The 20,612-nt window shown below is 36.8% G+C and overlaps 1 protein-coding gene across 1 annotated transcript; it reads left to right on the forward strand.

The window, feature by feature from the left end:
* Positions 1 to 591: 591 nt before the first annotated feature.
* Positions 592 to 19,047, forward strand: LOC102915460 (killer cell immunoglobulin-like receptor 3DL1). The gene is made up of 6 exons (XM_076572222.1): positions 592 to 682; positions 13,628 to 13,933; positions 15,615 to 15,908; positions 18,040 to 18,138; positions 18,743 to 18,789; positions 18,892 to 19,047. The coding sequence occupies exons 1-6, from the start codon at positions 592 to 594 to the stop codon at positions 19,045 to 19,047; spliced, it is 993 nt and encodes a 330-aa protein (XP_076428337.1).
* Positions 19,048 to 20,612: the final 1,565 nt, after the last annotated feature.

The raw sequence follows: 20,612 nt of genomic DNA on the forward strand, positions 1-20,612 counted from the left end.
TAAAAATATATTTAAGACACAAGGACTATTTCCAGGCATTAAGCAATACACAACTTTGAATACACAGACCAGCCTTTGCTACATAGAAGGTAATATCTTCTAAAAAGTGCTGGGGATATGGTTCATTTGCAGAGTGCTCAGATAACTTATAAAAGACCCAGGGTTGAATTTTAAGCTGTGCAAAACATGCAGACTAAAAGTGATGGCTTCAAAACTACTGAGAACAGGGCTAGAGAGATGGCTCACCAGTTAAGAGTGCTTTGCTAAAGCAGAGGGCCTGAGTTCGGTTCTTCTCACTCATGTGCGCTGGATCACAACAATCTACAACTCCCATTTCAGGGTATCTAAGACACATGTGAGCTTACAGACACACATGCACATGGATATAAATAAAATTAGTATTTTAAATTTTTTTCTAAAACTATAAAACTGATCTGGGAAGAAAAATGGCATAGAAAAGCTCAGGTGTAACTTCAGGGTGTACTTGAAAAGATCTAAAATCAAAAGCCAGAAACACGTGCACACTAAGGTTTACTACTGCAGTGTTCACAGTAAGCAAGATAGGGAACGAGGACAGATTCCTACCCGCACATGAGTGTGATAAGAAATGCCATTCATGCATCTCCAATGGATTTTTATGCAGCCATAAAGGAGAATAAAGCTGTGCCATTTGGAGAAAAAAGTATAGCACTGGGGGGTACTCAAGTTAAATGAAATAAGTTAGGACAGTAAAGATGAATCTGACCTTTTCTTTCAAAGGCATAATCATGATTTAAATATGAATGTGTGACATGAAATGTGTGTTTTCTCATGGTGAAATTAGACAACTGTATTTATATGTCTGTGGTGTAAAATCAGAAGAACACAGGAGAATTTTTGGGAATAGCCAGCAGAAAACTGAGTTGCAAAAAAGAGTAAAGAAGATATTAGAGGGAGAAGACAAGAACATGGTACAGTGTATACTATGAAAATATGAAGATCCGATTATTTTGTACAATAAGAAAATAACTTGATTAGAAAAAAGAAAAATTCATATGTATAAAAATTATACAAACCTCTAGGACCCATATCCTGGGACATAACCAGTCTTAGGGAATCCCCACCCAAATCTGCCCCACAAGCTGGTCAGCAGGGATATCTCCTACAGGTAGGCTTCTCCACCAAAACTACCCATTGGACCCAGCAATCTACAAGACCCACACTCTAAACCCTAAACCAATACTCATCACCCTGCAACATCAGTGGCTTATGAGACATAGAATCTGCCAGCTCTCTTTGGACCAAGAGAGGCTTCTTGAGACAAAGAATCTTCCAGCTCTGACTGGAACAAGAACCCTGATACGACCAAGAGCAATTCCATGAGCCTCAGAATCAGCTAGCTTGAATTCGACCAAGAGCAGCTCCCTGACATACAGAATCTGCCAACTCCAATTAGACCAAGAGCTAAGAATGGACCCAGAGGGGCCCCTGATACATAGAAACAGCAAACACAGATTGGACAAATAGCAGCTCAGTCAGACATAGGCACATCTTACACCTTTTGGAGGAAGAGATGGATAGACATCAATGCAAACATACATACAACAACACAAAGAGCAATATGGTATCACCTTCTATAACAGCAAGAGCTCAACATCACAATGTAGAAGAAGCAGAGAAAAGCAGCCTTAAAAAGAACTTAATGAAGATGCTAGAAGCTTTAAAGAAGCAATGAAAAATTCTGCTAAAGTAATTGAGAAAAAGAAAAATAAAAAGTTGGAAGAAACCAATAAATCCCTTAAAGAAAGCCAAGAAAACAATGAATAAGTAATTAAACATGTGAAGGAAACAGTTCAAGACCTGAAAAGTGAAATATAAACAATGAAGGAGACAAAAACAAAGGGTATGCTGGAAATGGAAAATCAGAGTAAATGAACAGGAAATACAAATGCAAGCATAACCAAAATAATACAAGATATGGAAGAGAAATTTTCTAGTGTAGATGATAAAATAAAGGAAAGAGAATCATTAGTCAAAGAATATACCAAAGCCAAAAACAGTCATAACAAAATGTCCAGGAAAACTGGGACACCATGAAAGGCCCAAAACTAAGAATAATAGGGTTGAAGAAGGAGAAAAATACCAACTCAAAGGCACAGAAAATATATTAAACAAAATCATGGAAGAAAACATTCCAAAGTTAAAGAAGGAAACACCCATGAAGATACAAGAATCTTATACAACACCAAATAGACTAGATGGCCCCAAAAATTCCCGTTGCCACATAATAATTAAACCACTAAACCTACAGAAAAAAGAAAGAATATTAAGTGCAGCAAAAGAAAAAGGCCAAGTGATATAAAATTATACACATCAGAATAACACCCAACTTCTCCATGGAGACATTGAAAGCCAGAAGCTCTTGGACAGATGTAATGCAGTCACTAAGAGACCATGGATGCCAGCCTAGACTAATATACTCAGCAAAATTTTCAATCACCATAGACAGAGTAAATAAGACGTTCCAAGACAAAACCAGATTTAAACATTACCTATCCACAAATCCAGCCGTAAAGAAAATATGATTAGGAAAATTCCAACATAAAGAAGGCAGATACATCCATGAAAACACAGGCAATAGATAACCCCACAGCAGGAAATCCCAAAGAAGGGAAATAAACACAAACTACCACCAAACGTTAAAAGAAACTCACAATCACTGGTCATTAATATCTCTTAATGTCAATGGACTTAATTCACCTATAAAAAGACAGGGGATAAAAGTAGGGATAAGAAATCATGACCCATCCTTCTGCTGAATACAAGAAACACAGCTCAAATTCAAAGACAGATACTACCTCAGAGTAAAAGACTGGGAAAAGACTTTCCAATCAAATGTACTTAAGAAGCAAGCTGGTATAACTATCCTAATATCTAATAAAATAGACTTCAAACTGAAATCAATCAAAAGAGCTAGAGAAGGACATTACATATTCATCACAGGAAAAATCCACCAAGATGAAGTATCAATTCTGAACATTTATGCCCCAAATACAAGGGCACCTACACATGTAAAAGAAACATTGCTAAAGCTTAATCACATATCAAAGCCTACACATTATTAATGGGAGACTTCAACACTCAATTCTCAACACTAAACAGATCTGCCAGATCAAAACTTGACACATAAATAAGGGACTTAACAGATGTTATGACTCAAATGCATATATATATATATATATATATATATATATATATATATAATATTCCACCCTAACAAAAAAGAATATACCTTCTTCTCAGCACTACATAGAACCTTCTCTATAATCGAATACATACTCAATCACAAGGCAAATCTCAGCAGATACAAAAATATTGGAATAACTTCATGTCTTTCTTAGGGTCCTGTTTTCCAGGTAGCCTCACTGGTGATGTGAGTAGCAGTCCAGTCATCCTTGTTCCACATCTAGTATCCTCCTATGAGTGAGTACATACCATATTTATCTTTCTGAGTCTGGGTTACCTCACTCAGGATGAATTTTTCTAGATCCATCCATTTGCCTGCAAACCTCATGATGTCATTGTTTTTCTCTGCTGAGTAGTATTCCATTGTGTATATGTACCACATTTTATATATCCATTCTTCAGTTGAAGGGCATCTACGGTGCTTCCAGGTTCTGGCTACTACAAACAATGCTGATATGAACATAGCTGAGTAAGTTCTCTTGTGGTATGATTGAGCATTCCTTGGGTATATGCCCAAGAGTGGTATAGCTGGGTCTTGGGGGAGATTGATTCCCAATTTTCTAAGAAAGCACCATATTGACTTCCAAAGTGGTTGTACAAGCTTGCATTCCCACCAGCAGTGGAGGATAGTTCCCCTAGCTCCACATCCTCTCCAGCATAAGGTGTCTTCAGTGTTCTTGATCTTAGCCATTCTGACAGGCATAAGGTGGTATCTCAGAGTTGCTTGATTTGCATTTCCTGATAATTACGGATGTTGAGCAATTCCCTAAAGGTCTTTCACCCATTTGAGTTTCCTCTGTTGAGAATTCTCTGTTTAGTTCTAAAGCCCATTTCTTAATTGGACTGTTGGTCATTTTGATGTCTAATTTCTTGAGTTTCTTATATATTCTGGATATCAGTCCTCTGTCAGATGTGGGGTTGGTGAAGACCTTTTCCCATTCTGTAGCTGTCACTTTGCCTTGTAGACTGTATCCTTTGCTCTACAAAAGCTTCTCAGTTTCAAGAGGTCCCATTGATTGATCGTTTCTCTCCAGTGTCTGTGCTACTGGTGTTATGTTTAGGAAGTGATCTCCTATGCCAATGTATTCAAGACTACATCCTACTTTCACTTCTAGTAGGTTCAAAGTAGCTGGATTTATGTTGAGGTCCTTGATCCACTTGGACTTAAGTTTTGTGCACAGTGGCAGATATGGATCTATTTGCAGCCTTCTACATGTTGATATCCAGTTATGCCAGCACCATTTGTTGAAGATGGTTTCTTTTTCCCTTTGTACACTTTTCGCTTCTTTGTCAAAAATTATATGTTCATAGGTGTTTGGATTAATGTCCAGGTCTTCAATTTGATTCCATTAGTCCACATGTTGGTTTTTATGCCAGTACCAAGCTATTTTTATTACTATAGCTCTATAGTAGGGCTTGAGGTCAGGGATCATGATGCTTTCAGAGGTTGCTTTATTATACAGGATTCTTTTAGCTATCCCATGTTTTTTTGTTTTTGTTTTTCCATATAAAGTTGAGTATTATTCTTTCCAATTCTGTGAAGAATTGTGTTCATATTTTGATGGGGATTGCACTGAATCTGTAGATTGCTTTTGGTAAAATTGCCATTTTTACTATGTTAGTCCTGCCTATCCATGAGCATGGGAGATCTTTCCATTTTCTGAAAACTTCTTCAATTTCTTTTTTCAGGGACTTAAAGATCTTGTCATATAGGTCCTTCACTTGCTTGGTTAGTGTTACCCCAAGGTATTTTATGTCATTTGTGGCTATTAAGGATGATGTATATCTGATTTCCTTCTCAGCCTCTTTTTCAATTGTATATAGGAAGGCTGCTGATTTTTTTTTGATTTGTTGATCTGATTTTTAATTGTGGTTCAAATTGACCAAATGTCTCTTGAGTGACAGTCCCTGTGATTCACCAGAGTGATGGAACTGTAAGTGAAACAAACATTTTCTCCTTTAAAAATAAAAATAAAGATAAAAATGTTTACAGACAAGTGTTAGAATGAGCATCTATATTCCTAGAATTGGGCAGAATTGAAGAGAATTAACTCAAGTTTGAGGCTAGTATCTGCTCTATGACTGAATTCTGGTATAACCTAGGCTAAATATAAGGAGAAAAGAGAGACAGCAACATTAGACATTTTTAGAGAAACCCTTCTTTCATGCTGGAAATATAAACAAAGGGATTCTTTGTTTCTTTTGCAATTCCCCACAAGACCAACTAAGTATTTCAAAAAGGAACTGCTTATTTTGCATGTGAAGTAACAAATTTAGAAATGTGTGGTCAGTAACTGAGACCTCACACCTCCTGTGGGTCCTACTGCCTCAGAAGTACCTGTGGTTTTGAAGGCACACAAACAGGAAGCTAACTGGGCTGCAGCTGTATCAGCATTTGAACCCACAGAAAAAAAAACACCTTCCTGTGTCACAGTGAGTCCTTAATGAAAATGAGTTATCAAGGAAGAAAGGACTCCCACAAAAGCTAGACTATCTCTTAACAGGAATACTAACTTATTTTAGTGGCAGGCAAGGATAGTCTAATCTCCTTAGCATTCTGCTCAGGTGACTGTAATTGTGTCTGGGACTGTGAAGATTGGTTGCCTCTCTTCAACCCATGGCATACTGTCTTGTTTGTATGATGAATGAAAATTCTTGAGAGGAGACTGAGGGACTGAAAACTCCATGGAAATCCTCAAGACTGTGCTTACTTTGAAAAGAAAAATATGTTGTGAATATACAGAAAAACATATGATATTTAGAGCTATTTAATAGAATATAACAGGCAGACAGAATGACAAGCAGATGTAAATAGGTAATGGGTAGAAGAAAGATGTGCAAATATAGATGACTGAAAGATAGATTAATAAATCACAAATACATAAATAATTGACTGACAGATCATCTGATTGATAGAATGAAGGGAAGAGAAAAAAGATGATGGATAGTTAATAGGTATATATGTATGTAGACAGAAAATAAATAGATATTAAATGATAGATAAATAGAGAGAGATAGATGATAGATGGATAGATAGATAGATACATACATATGTATATATATATACATACATACATACATAGAAAAAATACAAAGATGACTAGACACATGATAGATAAATAATAGATTCATAGATGATAGATATATAATAGGTGCTAGAAAAATAGATACAAACATGATTACAGGTCACAGTTACATACATAATGGATATACCCAAACTTATTACATACATAAATAAAATGTTGGAGAGGTATAATACAAGGAATTTAACAGCACACCAGAAAGCTCTAGAACAAAAAGGAGAAATCACACACAGCAGGAGTAGAGGGCAAGAAATAATCAAACTCATGGTTGAATTTAATGCAATACAAACAAAATAAATACAAAGAAACAATAAAACAATTTTAGTCATCAGGAAAAATCAATAACATTCACAAACTCTTATCCAACTTAACTAAACCATACGAAGAATATCTAAATTAAGAAATAAGACACGAACATGGGACATAAAAAATAGACAAAAGTAAATCAAAGGAATCATAATAACATACATTAAAAACCTGTTCTGCACCAAATTGGAAAATGTAGAAGAAATCGATAATTATCTCTATGCACACCACTTATAAAGGATAAAGATTAAATGAAGATTAGATAAGCAATTTAAGTGAAATCAAAGCAGTCAATAAAATATCTCCCCAGCAAAAAGAAATAGATTTAGTGCAGAATTCTACCAAAATTTCAAAGTGTTGATGCCAATATTACTCAAGTTATTCCACAAATATAAACAAAGGGTTTTTTTCTGAGGCACAATTACTCTGAAACACAAACCAAGCTATGGTCCTTGGTAAATGGCAAAAGGCAATTATAAAAGGGGAGTCTCCTTTAGCATAGTATAAGAGCACACACTGATTAAATGATGTGTGAATGTGTGCATGTTAGTTAGGTGCTTGTAAGGGAAGAAGAGGGCACTGATTGGATCCCCTGGAGCTGGAGTCTCAGGCAGTTGTGATCCTCCTCCTGTGAGCACTGGGAACTGAAGTTGGGTCCTCTGCAAGTTCAGAACACACTCTTAATGGATAAGTGATTTCTCTAGCCCTGTACACTCACCATTCTTTACCAAGAGCACCAGAAATGTATTCTTATGTCGTGTTGTTTCACTTCATTGTTGAAAGGTTGACATGGAAATATCTGAGAATGTTTAATATGTACAATTTGAAAACATGGTTTTGAATATTTTCAGACATTTTTATTTTACACGGCTCTTTCCTGACTCTACAGCACTTGTTCTTTATTTCAGTAGGACATATACTAGTCTCAACAATGAACATAGACAAGAAACATCAATATTTTCATGATGTATTTCTAGAAGATTTTGTCAGAGGCGAAGATGCTGCAAAACACTGCATAGATTTGAGAATATTTGAAATAGGACAGAAATCCTAGGAGTGTAGTATGCATATGTAATATTTAGTATCTGCAATGTTTTATTATATTATTAGGCTTTTTCTTATGTATGAATCTACATTTCTAAACTTAAAATTTTTATTATTATACTTTTTCAAATAAATCATAATTAAACCATTTTTCCTTTCCTTAATCCTCCCAACCTCTCATATACAGCCATTTTCTTCTTTCAAATTCATCTTTATTTTTAATTACCTTTAAATATCTACATATATTTCTAATTTTATGAATGTAATCAGATTAATGTGTATGATGTTATTTATATTTACATGATTTTATATTTACATTTCTAGCAGATGCCACCTCACAGCAAACATCTGCTTGCTCTATTTATTACAATCTTTCTTTCACTGCTTGCATGATGTTGGCTGTGCCTTAGGTGCAGGAGTTATGTTGTACTAGATGAGCTAAGCCTGGACGATCATAATCATCTGTTCTCTCTATTTTTTTGTTTTGGGGTTCAAGTTGGTGTTTGTTTGATGCTAATCAAAGGATTTTTCCCTTCAGGTGTAAGAGCTACATTTCTATGTATCTAGAAGGAAAATATGTACATCTTTAGAATGTTATAATTGTTTTGGGTTTTGTTGCAATTGATAAGTATGAAGATATTTGCACTTTTCTACATGCAGCCACCCAGGTTGATCAAAATTTTTGTTGAAGATACTGTCTTTTTTCCAGTGAATGTTATGAGTTTCTTTATCAAACATCAGATATGCATAGATGTTTGGAATTATGTCTGGGTCTTCAATTTGATTCCATGGATGAATGTGTCTGTCTTGTCCAATACTGTGGTGGGTTTATTAATGTAGGTCTACAGAATGACTTGAAGTTAGGAAGGGTGAGACCTCCAGCAGTTCTGTTAGTGTTCATGATAGTTTACCTATACTGTCAGTTTCTGTGTGTTTACATTAAAGCCAGAAATTGTCTTTTGAAGATCTGTGTAGCATTGTGTTGAAATTTTGATGTGACTGCATAGATGAGATTCTTTAGATTACTTTTGATAGGTTGGGCATTTTTACTATGCAATTCCTACTTATACATGAGCATGAGAGATTCTCCATCTTTTGATATTTTTTAACTTCCAAAAACAAATTTCAAATACAGCAAAAGCTTACTCACCTTGTTTGTTTGATTTTTAAAAAGTGGAATATTATTATTCTAAATATGTACATGATTAATTAAGAAACTGAATAACTATGACATAAAACTGGAATAATTCAATATAATCACTTTGACTGACACATTAGGACTATTATTACAATATGAAAAATAATTATGGAACATGTTGTACAGAATGCCAGAGGAAACACTGAGTCTTGAATTTAAAAAGCAAAGAGAACACATCAAAAGTTTGAGAACAATAATCAGATTTAACCATTTTGCATAAAGGTGGTGGATTCAAGATACAATTAACTTGTAGTCATGGTAAATACTTCTGCTGAAAAGCTAAAGCCTGAATCATTTCAGAGAAGTTATGATCCACAAAGCCAATGGTAAAAGAGATTTTTTTTAACGTAATATGAGAACATACACATTTAATCAAAGCACTTGGGAAGCAGATGCTTGTGGGGCTTCTAATTCAAAGCCAACATAGCTTGGACTACAAAGTGCATTCCAGTATAGCCAGGGCTACAGAGAACCCCTGTCACACACAAAATTAATGAACCTGGCAACAAGGGCGGATGTTTCTGTTGTTAAGCTTTCCGAGCTGTGGTCAGACAGACGCCTCAAGCCTCTTACGACACCCAATATGTTTTATTCTGGTTCTGCCACTTGTCAGCCAAAGCAGCACCATGCTGTCTGCGCTCCTAAACATGATCTGTACTGGTGAGTCCTGCTGGGAATAGATGGTGTGCAATAACAGGGTGGAAATATCATCCTGGGAGGCTAAATCTGCATACAGCAGAAACACTGGCCTCCATGGTTTATATTAGAACATGAGTTCATCTTAACTAAGTAAGCTCTGATTCTAATGTACAGAGAACAACGGAGATAGGGATGTCAGATGGCCAGGCTACTGAAAAAGAAAGATGAGTTCAACATGAGTTTTTCTTTCCAGGCCTCTTCCTAGTCCTCAGCACATTGGCACAAGCAGGTGAGTCCATCTTTAAATATTGAGATACTATCCTTTTCAATAGATAGTTTTCATTCTAACAGTTAGCAGGCATCACAGGGTGTTGGCTGCTGGCTTCTGTGAGTGAATTGTTGGTGAGCCTTCTGAATTGTGAAATTAGGACTCTGAACCCTGTCCATCAGCTCTCTCATTGATTGTCCCAGGTACAGCTCTCGGCTGAGTCAGGCATCAACATATATTGTATAAACTTTTAATTTCTGGTTGTTCAACACAGGGTTTCTCTGTGTTGCCCTGACTATCTTAGAATTTACTTGGTCGAGAAGGCTACCCATGAACTCAGATATTCACCTGCCTCTGCCTATCATGTGCTGCAATTAAAAGTGTGAGCCATAACACCTGGAAACTCGTAACCAGACTTTCTTTCAGCTTCAGGAATTCCACAGACTTTTCTGATCTTATTGTTAGGAACTCTGTCTGCTACAGTTTTTCTGAGAAAATTTTTTGTATACTTCATCTCTGAAGGAGAGTGTTGCTGTCAATTATAGGCATAGTTTTTCTTTTTTCCACTCAGCTGGTCATCCTGGTCTCCTGTGTCCTGTAGGTGTTCGCTCAGAATTCTGACATTAGCTGTACTGGAAGTCACCCATGTACGTTTCCTCTTTTTGTCAATTTGATGTCCGGATCTCTCATGACAACTATATGCTCAGTGATCTTGATGATTGGATTTGAATTTGTTTCATGTCATTTGACCATCTTTAACCAGACCATTATCAGGTTTCTTCATGTCTCAAGAGTGTTGTACAGTAACTTTTCTAAATAAGATTTTCTCTCCTCTTTTCTAAGCTTTGTTTTTCTATCTTTTTGTAAATATTATACAATTTCTTTGTGAATTTCGCATCATATTTTAATAATATTCATTCTGCTCCCAAAACTCATTCTAAATGCCACCTTCATCATCCCAAGTAAACCTCAATGTTCCTTTAACTTTCTTGATTTTTTATGATTTGCAAATGGGTATTTGGATGGTTTCAATTTATTTTCATTGTATTTTCATTCAGGTTTTGTATTTACATGACATATCATGTAATGCATGATCTAAGCTCACTCATTCTCCTATATTATAATCAACTAAACTATTGGAATGTTCTCTTAAATTTTTATTTTTACATTTATTTGGTGAATTTGTGAATGTGAGTGTGTGTGTGTGTACATGCACAATGGCACAAGTGTGGAGGTAGAGGAAAACCTGCTGAAATCAATATTCTCTTTTGACCATGTGCATCCTGGCAATGGTTTTCAGAGAGTCAAACTTGGCTTTCCTTCTACACTTCTGGTGTAATTTTTTTTAATTATAATATTTTCATGATGAAATTTACTTCATGATTCCAAATTCAATATCCTCAGTTAGAATATCTTAACATGAAAGATATATCATATATATGGTATGTTGGATAACACGTGCAGTCTTTTGTCTTAGGGTTTCTATTGATGTGAAGAGACAACATGACCATGGAAATTCTTATAAAGGGAAACATCTGATTGGGCTTAACCTACAGTTTAGAGTTTTAGTTCATTAAAATAATGGTAGAAAACCTAGCAGTGTGTAGGCAGTCATGATGATGATGCTTGAGAAGGAGCAGAGATTTCTTCATTTTGATCCACTGGCAGCAGACTCAGACTGTGTTTCATACTGTTAATAGTTTGAGCATAAGAGTCCACAAAATGTGCCTCGAAAATGACACACTTCCTCCACCAAGGCTACACCTACTCCAATGAGGCCATACCTCCTATTAGTTATATTACCTATGTGCCGTGCAATTAAACAGAAGAGTCTATAGGGACCATACCTATTCTAAAAACCACAGTCTCTCACACTCACCACTTCAAAATGGCCCTCGGTGTACAACACATACAAATCTACTCACCTCATGAGAGAAATCCATGGCAGAGCAAACAGTGATTGCACCAAAGCATAACTCTGTGAATCTATGGGTTTACTGTGTTACTAATAGCAATGTGGATTAGGGGTTACTAACAGAAGCAAGGGTGATTCAAACCTCACTTAAAGCACACCCTAATATGAGTGATTATCATGAAGCCAAAACCCTGGAGTTCAGTGCACAACATGCAGGCAGCCCAACAGGTCTTAGACATTAGCACTCAGAGCTCAGCTGGTCCAGGGTCTCACTCTTTCTATAGAATTAGGAATGGCCACTGATGACTCTTGAATGTTTCACCTTTCACTGACATAGAAAGTTTGTTTACTTTCTGAATCTCCTGAACATCTCAGCCTCTTACATTGAAGAAGGGATGTATCAAATCAGAGAAAAGTGTTATTCAAAGTACATCAAAGAAGAGAAAAATTGGAGATTTAGCTCTTAGGGATGAAGGAGCAAAATTAAATATTTTCTCTGTGCACCCCTCTGCAGGATATAATGACAAGCCTTCACTCTCTGCCTGGCCAAGCCATATTGTTCCTTTGGGACAGCATGTGGAACTTCAATGTGACTCTCCTGGTGACTATTACACATTCAAGTTGTACAAAGAACTTGGCCATCCTATCCCTCCAATCCAGGGAAAACCCGTCCAGAAGAAATTTGTCTTTGGACCTGTGACATCAGAATATGCAGGGACATACAGATGCTATGGTTTGAATTATCATTACGCTATTAAAATTTCAGCCAACAGTGACCCAGTGAAGATAATAATTTCAGGTTCGAGATGATGTTTTGAATGCCTTTCATTTCCCCAAAACTCCCAACCCTGGAATTGTCAGAAACAGTTTTACTAATAGGTTTGGACTTATAAAGGAGTATTCAACACAGAAAAATAGATAATGTTCTGGGCATAATAAAATATACAAGGTCATACATTTTTTTATTCCCTAAGGCTTCCTCTGTGTTAAATATATCAAGGAAAATTGGGCAGGAGGATGGAACTCAGATTTTTAACAATTGATATCAGGATGCAAGAATATCCTGAATTATTTCAGGTGGTAGAACTACAAGGGTTGATGTAACAAAGTAAGGAAAAATTCAGTTGTGGGCCAAAGAAATCATCATGAAGGAGACACCCTGTCGCTAACGCTAAACATGCATGAAGGGTCCAAGTGCCAAGGAATTCATGAGGCTCTAGAAGCTGGAAGGTAAAAACAAACACTTTCCTATGGATTTCAGTAGATACAATTTCTGAAGAAACCTGATTTATGCCATTTGAGCTTTTCAGAATTCTGATCTCCACAATAATTGTATTCTGTTTAAGAATCAAATTTGTTGTAATTTGTTGTTATGTTAGCAACTGGAAAATAATATAGGAACTCATGCCAAGGGCAAATTAAGATGGAGGAAAGGGATGCTCTGAGAGCAGTAAGTCAGGATGCTAATTCATCAACGTGTTAGAGGAAACAATGTTCATGATTCTGGATCAGGAATGCCTTACAGAGGTTTGAACCACAGTTAGGCTAGAAGTCATTCCCTCATAACTATGTTCAATACTAATTCCTTTATCCTGCAAAGGATTATACTTAATCAAAAGTTGCATAAAGAAGACACATAAAGCAGCCTGGTGTGAAGCTTGCCATGTTTCCTGCACTTTCCAGTCTTAGCAAAAGAAAATAGGGCCTATGGAAGTAGGAATCAAAAGACACATTCTCATCACAAGCCAGTGGGAAGATATTATGCTAATCCTAGAGTCAATTAAGTGGGAAATGGACACAAAGATGGAGGAGGCTATGTCTAGACTGGAAGTAGACAAAAACAAGTTCACTGGAGTATTAACAGGGAGAACAGACCAATTGAGGGGGAACCACGGGTCTTCAAGGACACAGAGATTTTTATCTGGTTCGTACAATTTTTTTACTCTTAGGAATCTACAAGAAGCCTTTCCTCTTGGCCTTACAACCTCCCCTGGTGAATTTAGGAGAGAAGGTGACACTGGAGTGTCGATCAGAGATTATGTTTGAAACCTTCACTTTGACTTCACATAAAAATGGAACAATCAAAGACTCTTTCGAGCTTTCTGCAGAACATTTTTATGGGGGTTCCCAAGTCAACTTCTCAATAGGTCCTGTGACACCTGATGATGCTGGGACATACACATGTTATGGTTCCTTCAATCACTCTCCATATGAGTGGTCTGAATCCAGTGATCCCATTGACATAAAGATCACAGGTAAGAGCATGTCACCTGCTCATCATTCTCTTTGTGATACAGAAAAATATTCTATACACTAAAAACTATGGGATATCACCAGAAAAATGGAGTGTAAATAATTTACATAAAGGCAACCTTGTTAAGTGTTTTACTGGCATAGACAATGAAAAGAAATACAGAAGAACAGACCCTTGGTTATTACATAAATCACAGATACAGGGAGGTGCAAAGTAGATATAAACAGAAAATGACAATTAGGTGAGCATAATATGAACCAGAGAGAATGAAGTCTCTCTACTGACATTCAGAAAATTACTGACTTCTACCGCTATAAGAAGTCTACCAAAAGAACAAGACAGATCATGTGTCTGACCTGAGTCCAAATACTTAATTGGGCTGGTACTTAATGAGTCTTTAAGCCTTCACACAGGTGGAACCAGGAAGGACTGAGAATTAGTAAACATGGAATGTGTGCTAAGAGAAAATCTACAAAAAAAGACAGAAGCCTACATGGAAACTTTGATAGTAGAGATGGAAAAATTATAGCAGATATTAAATATTTCAAGACAGAGCTTGTCAGACACATGCTATGTCTGGCTCTCTTGGTAGAAGTCTTATAAAGGCTGAAGTGAAAAAATAATTCTGAACTAAGTGATTAGGAAGCAGATGACAGATCACACTTGAACAGTACACACACTAAGAGGAACAAGAGAGGAAAGATCACCATGGTCATTGTTCAAGAGAAATATAGAATTTTATGAAGTATTATGTATTTTGAAAAGAGAGATTAATTAACACAGATATGTAAACAGATACAAGAATGAAAAACAGAACAACATTAGATTCTAGATTTTTATTATACATAGGATAGCAAAGTTATAGGTCAAGTAACCAAGGAAGAAAAATTTTCATAGAGTGGGATGGGAAAAACATGAAAGATGTATGACATGGAGGACGAAATGAGGGGAGTAAAGAGATCAGCAATGCTGTACAAGGAGGGAAGAGAGAAGAAATTGAACAAAAGGAGCTGTATGAGGATAATATAATGAAGACTGTTACTTGGCATGCTAATTAAAACAAAATTATGAGTAACTCTAATTGAACCCATTGACTTGTAAAACAACTGGAAAAAAAGTGAAAGTATAGAGAAGACAAATTAGAAAAATGAGTGTGATTAGTGGATATTGAGGGGCAAGAAAGAATAATAACATTAATATTGTTAATAGTATCCATCTATAAATATATGTAACAACAATTTTTTAAAAACATTAAATGATAGAAATACATTAAGTTATATAGTTCAATTTCAAAAATTAAGATATATTTTCAAAACAAGCATAAAAATATATCATGCATGCATATGAATATTTCATTATGAAGGTTATTGCTAGATAAAATTAATTATGCTCATAAAAACAAACTTTAAAAGACAGATGGAATGAACCAATGCCAATAGAGGCAGAAAATGTCAATGAGTAAAAATTGGCATAAAATATTTGAGTCCAGAGTGAGGTCATAGACTAAAGATGGTAACATAAAAATAGAGAGAATGAGAAAAAGATGGAAGAGGAGAAATGGAGACATAAAGAGGAGGAGAGGTAAGAGACAGAGAGACATCAAAGAAATAGAAGCAGGCAGAGGGAACACTGAGGAGTGAATGAACACTGGTAACTAACTGTCTCTGCCTCTTTTCTCTCAGGTTTATACAAGAAACCTTCTCTGTCAGCCCTGATAGAACCTGTGGTGATGTCAGGAGAAAACATGACCTTGACCTGTTTCTCTGACCTTCAGTTTGACATGTTCCATCTGTCCAGGGAAGGGGTACCCAAGGAACACGGGCTACCTTCAGTGAAGAGCCACAATGGAACATTCCAAGCCAACTTCCATCTTGGTCCTGTGGTCCAGGCAGGGAACTATAGATGCTATGGCTCTTTCAGGAACTCTTCCCATCTGTGGTCAACCCCAAGTGACCGCTTGTACATTCTTGTCACAGGTAAGAGAACTTCATATATACCTCATATCTTGTGACGAATTAAATACTGAAGCCATGTCTCAGAATCCTCCAATCGATGATAGAGAGAAAGTAGCATTGGGAGCTACAAAGAACTGCTGTGAGTCCTAATGTCACATGTGTGGAAATAAATATATATATGTGTTTGTGTGTTACATTTATATGTGTGTATACATATTTGATGTGTATATATGTACATGTATGTATATATGTATCTGTATATATCACATGTGTATATATATATATATGTGTGTGTGTGAATATGCATAGCTTTACCCATATATGTAACAATAATTTTCAATGAAAAAGAGGCTATAAATTTAAGAGTGTTGTGGGGATATGAGAAAGCTTGGAGGAAGGGTTGCTGGGAGGGACTGGAGAGAGGAAAGGGAGGGGAAGGGAAAAATTTATATTTCAACTGAAAAATTTTGTAAAAAAACATGGAATTTGGGACTTGAAAACAGAATACAAAGTAACAGACAGGGAGTCTCCTCAAAACTCCTTATATGACTTTGCATCCACACTGGGATATCTATATATAGAGGCAGATATATAAATGGGTCTGGCCAGACTCATTAGGGATGAGGTTTATATCAGTTTGGGCAGAGCAGAGACTGAGCAGCCGTCCTGAACTCTTGCTCACATACATCTTCCCACAGCATTCCTATAAATCATCAAATCTTGAAATCAGATGAGAGAGCCAACACCTAGAAGCAAACCACTAAATGTCATCCTATAACTCTGCAGGCTCAGCACTAAGAGGTGGAGTGGGTGGTGGTCACTGTCCAAATTTAAAAAACTTTCCTTAAGGGTGGAGAAGACAGCCTCTGATGAACTTTCTCCCTCTCCTGTCCCCTTCTCTAGTTAACTCAACAAGAAACTGCACTTCTTGCACAGGAGCAGACTTCACAACCAGTGAGTAATTGATTCCTCTTCTCTATTGTGGAAACTTAGAGACCCAAAGCTCTTTGGCTTTTTTTGTCTCAGCTCCTTCCTTACTCTGTCTTATCATCATCATCATCTCCTCTCTCTGATTCTTGAACTCTTCAACATTAGAAGTTGTTTAGGAGCAGTTTGGGAAATTTAATGACTATACATCTCTAATTTCTGTACCTGAGACCTTGGTGAGAGAAAAGAAGAGTAAATTTTCTCCCTTCCCAGGATCAATGAAGTGCTCGTTCTAACTCTTTTCCTCCTGGAGAGGAGGTGATGGGGCCTGAAGAAGGAAACAAGTGAGCAAAAGGGAAGATTTTATATAAAAATACTACTTCTGACAGATTAGACTTCACTTCACTTTTTCCCTACAAGAGAATGAAATGTTTAGTTCAAGGTATTACAGAAGCAAAGCAGATCTAATGAACACTGATATCAATCTCAGATTTAGCTACTGAACACATGATTTGAACCTAGGGTCCTGTGGTTTTCTGCCACTTGCATAACACCTATATATTCCCGGATGTGTGGACGTTTGCTGGAGCATAGTCAATTTACTAGTAGAAACTCTCCTGAAACTGACACTCATTCTCCCAACAGTCACCAATAGCCCATAGACCCTTGACTAGGGATGAGGCCTCATGTCCACCTCCACTCTCCATGATGACATTTGGTCATGCTTGAACTTGCACCATTCTTGGGCCTGCTATCTCAACCTCCTGTGAAGTTCATTTTTCATCTGCCCTCAGTGTACAGAAGACAGCTTTCTATATTTAACCACAGCCTCTTTGCAATCTCTTCTTCCATATCTTTCACAATGATGCTAAACAATTGGAGAATGATTTGAGATGTAAACATCTCATTTAGTGCCATAATTCTATAGTCTCTTTATTTCCACAGCTTCCCCAGTTGTGGGTATCTGTATTAATCACCTTCTATCACAAATATAGATTCCTCTGTTGAGAGTTGAGAAATATAATCATATCTGGGTATAATAATAATTCATTAGAAGTCCATTTGATACTGTTTCCATTGAGTAGGATATTACTAGTGGGTTCTTCATCAGGACTCCTGTCCTAAAGCAATATTATCAGTTATCTATTAATCAATAAATACTATGCAATCTGTCAAAATGAGGATACTGAGATATACCTCTTATTGGGTTCACATCTTCCTCCAGATAACCGCAGGAACCTGCATATGCTGATTGGACTGTCAGTGACCAAGATCCTTGTCTTCCTCATCATCCTCATTTATTCTTGTTGCTCTGCCAAAAAGAGTAAGTCTCAGGAACAAGCCAGTGAAAGTCATCTGACTCCTGTGAGAAAACAAGACCAGAGAAGTAGAGGTATGTTTTCTTAATTTATAAGAAAATACTTTGACCAAGACAGGGAAACTAAGACAGAGCTTTCTAGAGGAAATCCTAGAAAAATCAACCCCTGCTCTTCTCCACAGTTTTCAGACACTGAATAATTCCTCAAAGCATCTTCTGCATCTTTGCATCCAAAGCATTCACTAATATCAATGAAAAGGTTTAACAAGAGTGTGTGTGTGTGTGGTATGTGTGTGTGTGTGTGTGTGTGTGAGAGAGAGAGAGAGAGAGAGAGAGAGAGAGAGAGAAACTGGGAATGGAAAGATGGAGGGAGGGAGGGAGGGAAAGAGGGAGGGAGGGAGGGAGGGAGGGAGGGAGGGAGGGAGGGCAGAGAGTATATGCTGAAGAAAGAATTTCTAGGGTACAGCATTGTAGAAAATCTAATTATAATTTGCAGTGGGTGAGCAACCTTGGGTTTCACCATATCTCTCACTAGTACCTTGCATTTGAAATGAGAGTGCAGAAGTACTTTATTACATAGGTTTGATTAATTCTGTCTTCTAAAATGCAGCCATCATGGATCAAGGCTCTGAAGTGAGAGCAACACTGAACAGACAGGTAGGTCCTCCTGAGTCTTCTCTCTTCCATACAGTCTAATATACCTTTATTCTCTGCAAGATTATGTGTACACAGTATCAGTTAACATTTACCTCTTTCTAGAATCCTGAAAGAGAAGAAGTGCAGGAGGTGACATACTTAAAATTTGATCAGATGATCTTCAAACAAAAATTGACCACTCCCGATTCCCAGATCCCCAAGGAATTTTCCATGGAAAATTTTTATACATGGAAGTCAGGAAATGTTAAGCTGAGATGAAAGATGGTCATCCCATGAGTTCTCAAAGAAAGTTCTGAGGAAGACCACAGTCCTTTCTCCAGTAAAGACCGATAGATGCAGTGAAACAAGAGCTGGAATGTGAAGACAGAGGTCTCTAACTTAGGGACCATGCTTCATTACTGTAATATAGTTCTGAAAGTGCCTTTCCTTTACTTACAAAGGTTATGGTCCTTGCAACCCACTCAACAGAAATCAAACTCTTTTCTTTAGTTCATGGGTCTCTATTTAATTTCTCTCTGGCAGAACTCTACAACCTGATTGGCTGTAAGTTCTTAATGTACTTGAAGCTGTAACCATGTTGAGTATCTCACAATTGCAGATCAACAAGAGGTTCACTCTTTATTAGTGTATGTTACTAATATGTAATCATGTTATACAACACAATGGGTTTCAAAACAATTTCATATTTATAATATTCACACTCAGTAACCCAATCTTGTCTTTCTAACTCTGCTCTTAGAGTTATCATTCTGAAATCCTATGCTTAACATTGTTTTTTCAATTTGCTGTACTGTGCACCCCAAGTGCTGTATGTCAAAGTCTTCTCTCACCAGAACCATCCTCATATTTCTTTAATATTTCAATGTATACATCCCCATTATTGAAACATTTTCTAAGGTGTGGCTGAATAAGCACCTCATTCTCTTCTTTTTCAATTACATTCCTGTTGAAAAGTTAGTTCCTCAGAATTGGAGGAACATTTCCTTTTGGAAGAGAAATAATTAAGTCACCAGAACTAAACTAAACTTCAAAAGGCTCCGGAAGATTCTGACACATACATAATTCACAAGAGTCCTCCCAAATTTCATATGAGTAATAACAAAAGCTGAGGAGATCTTCCAGTTAACCAAGCTGCACAATATGCAGGGATGCAGGTTTCCTTTATCTTCACCCATGCTGACATTGGCTTTTGGGGGTACACCACATTTTGTGTCACCCATGCACCCATAAGTATCTCTTCATACATTGGGATGGCTAATGTCATATGATGGTTAACTATATGTTTAAAAGTTTAAAATTTCTGTGATTCAGATAAATAGATATCGGGGTTAGGGATTTAGCTCAGTGGTAGAGCACTTGCCTAGCAAGCTCAAGCCCTGTGTTCAATCCTCAGCTCTGGAAAAAAGGTAACTAGATATCAAAATTGAATTTGAAAATGTTAAATTCTACTTAGTGATTATTTTTGTCATTTCCTGGTATTATATAAATTTAATAATTCTTTTTCTGTTTCTGCAAATAAAAGCCTGTTTTGTATCAGATGACATTCTGTTTGCACATAGACAGAATGTTTACTTTAGGTACTTGGCATTTAAAAATTACCTGACTGAGGTGTTTGGGTACTAATTGGTCTCTGGGATTCCTAGCACAGTGTGGTCTATAGTATAGTAAAAATTAACTGACAAAGATGTGGTCTGGAATTTGGAGCTCAGGGGATAGAGTGGAGTTGGGAGCTGTTGGGTCAGCTTTAGGGAATCTTAGCTGGCAGTGAGTAGTGTCTTACCCTGGGTCCTTAGATCCAACCTTGCCTTGTGTAAGAAGAAGAC

Source organism: Peromyscus maniculatus, chromosome 1, assembly GCF_049852395.1.
Source record: "Peromyscus maniculatus bairdii isolate BWxNUB_F1_BW_parent chromosome 1, HU_Pman_BW_mat_3.1, whole genome shotgun sequence".
Lineage (NCBI taxonomy): Eukaryota > Metazoa > Chordata > Mammalia > Rodentia > Cricetidae > Peromyscus > Peromyscus maniculatus.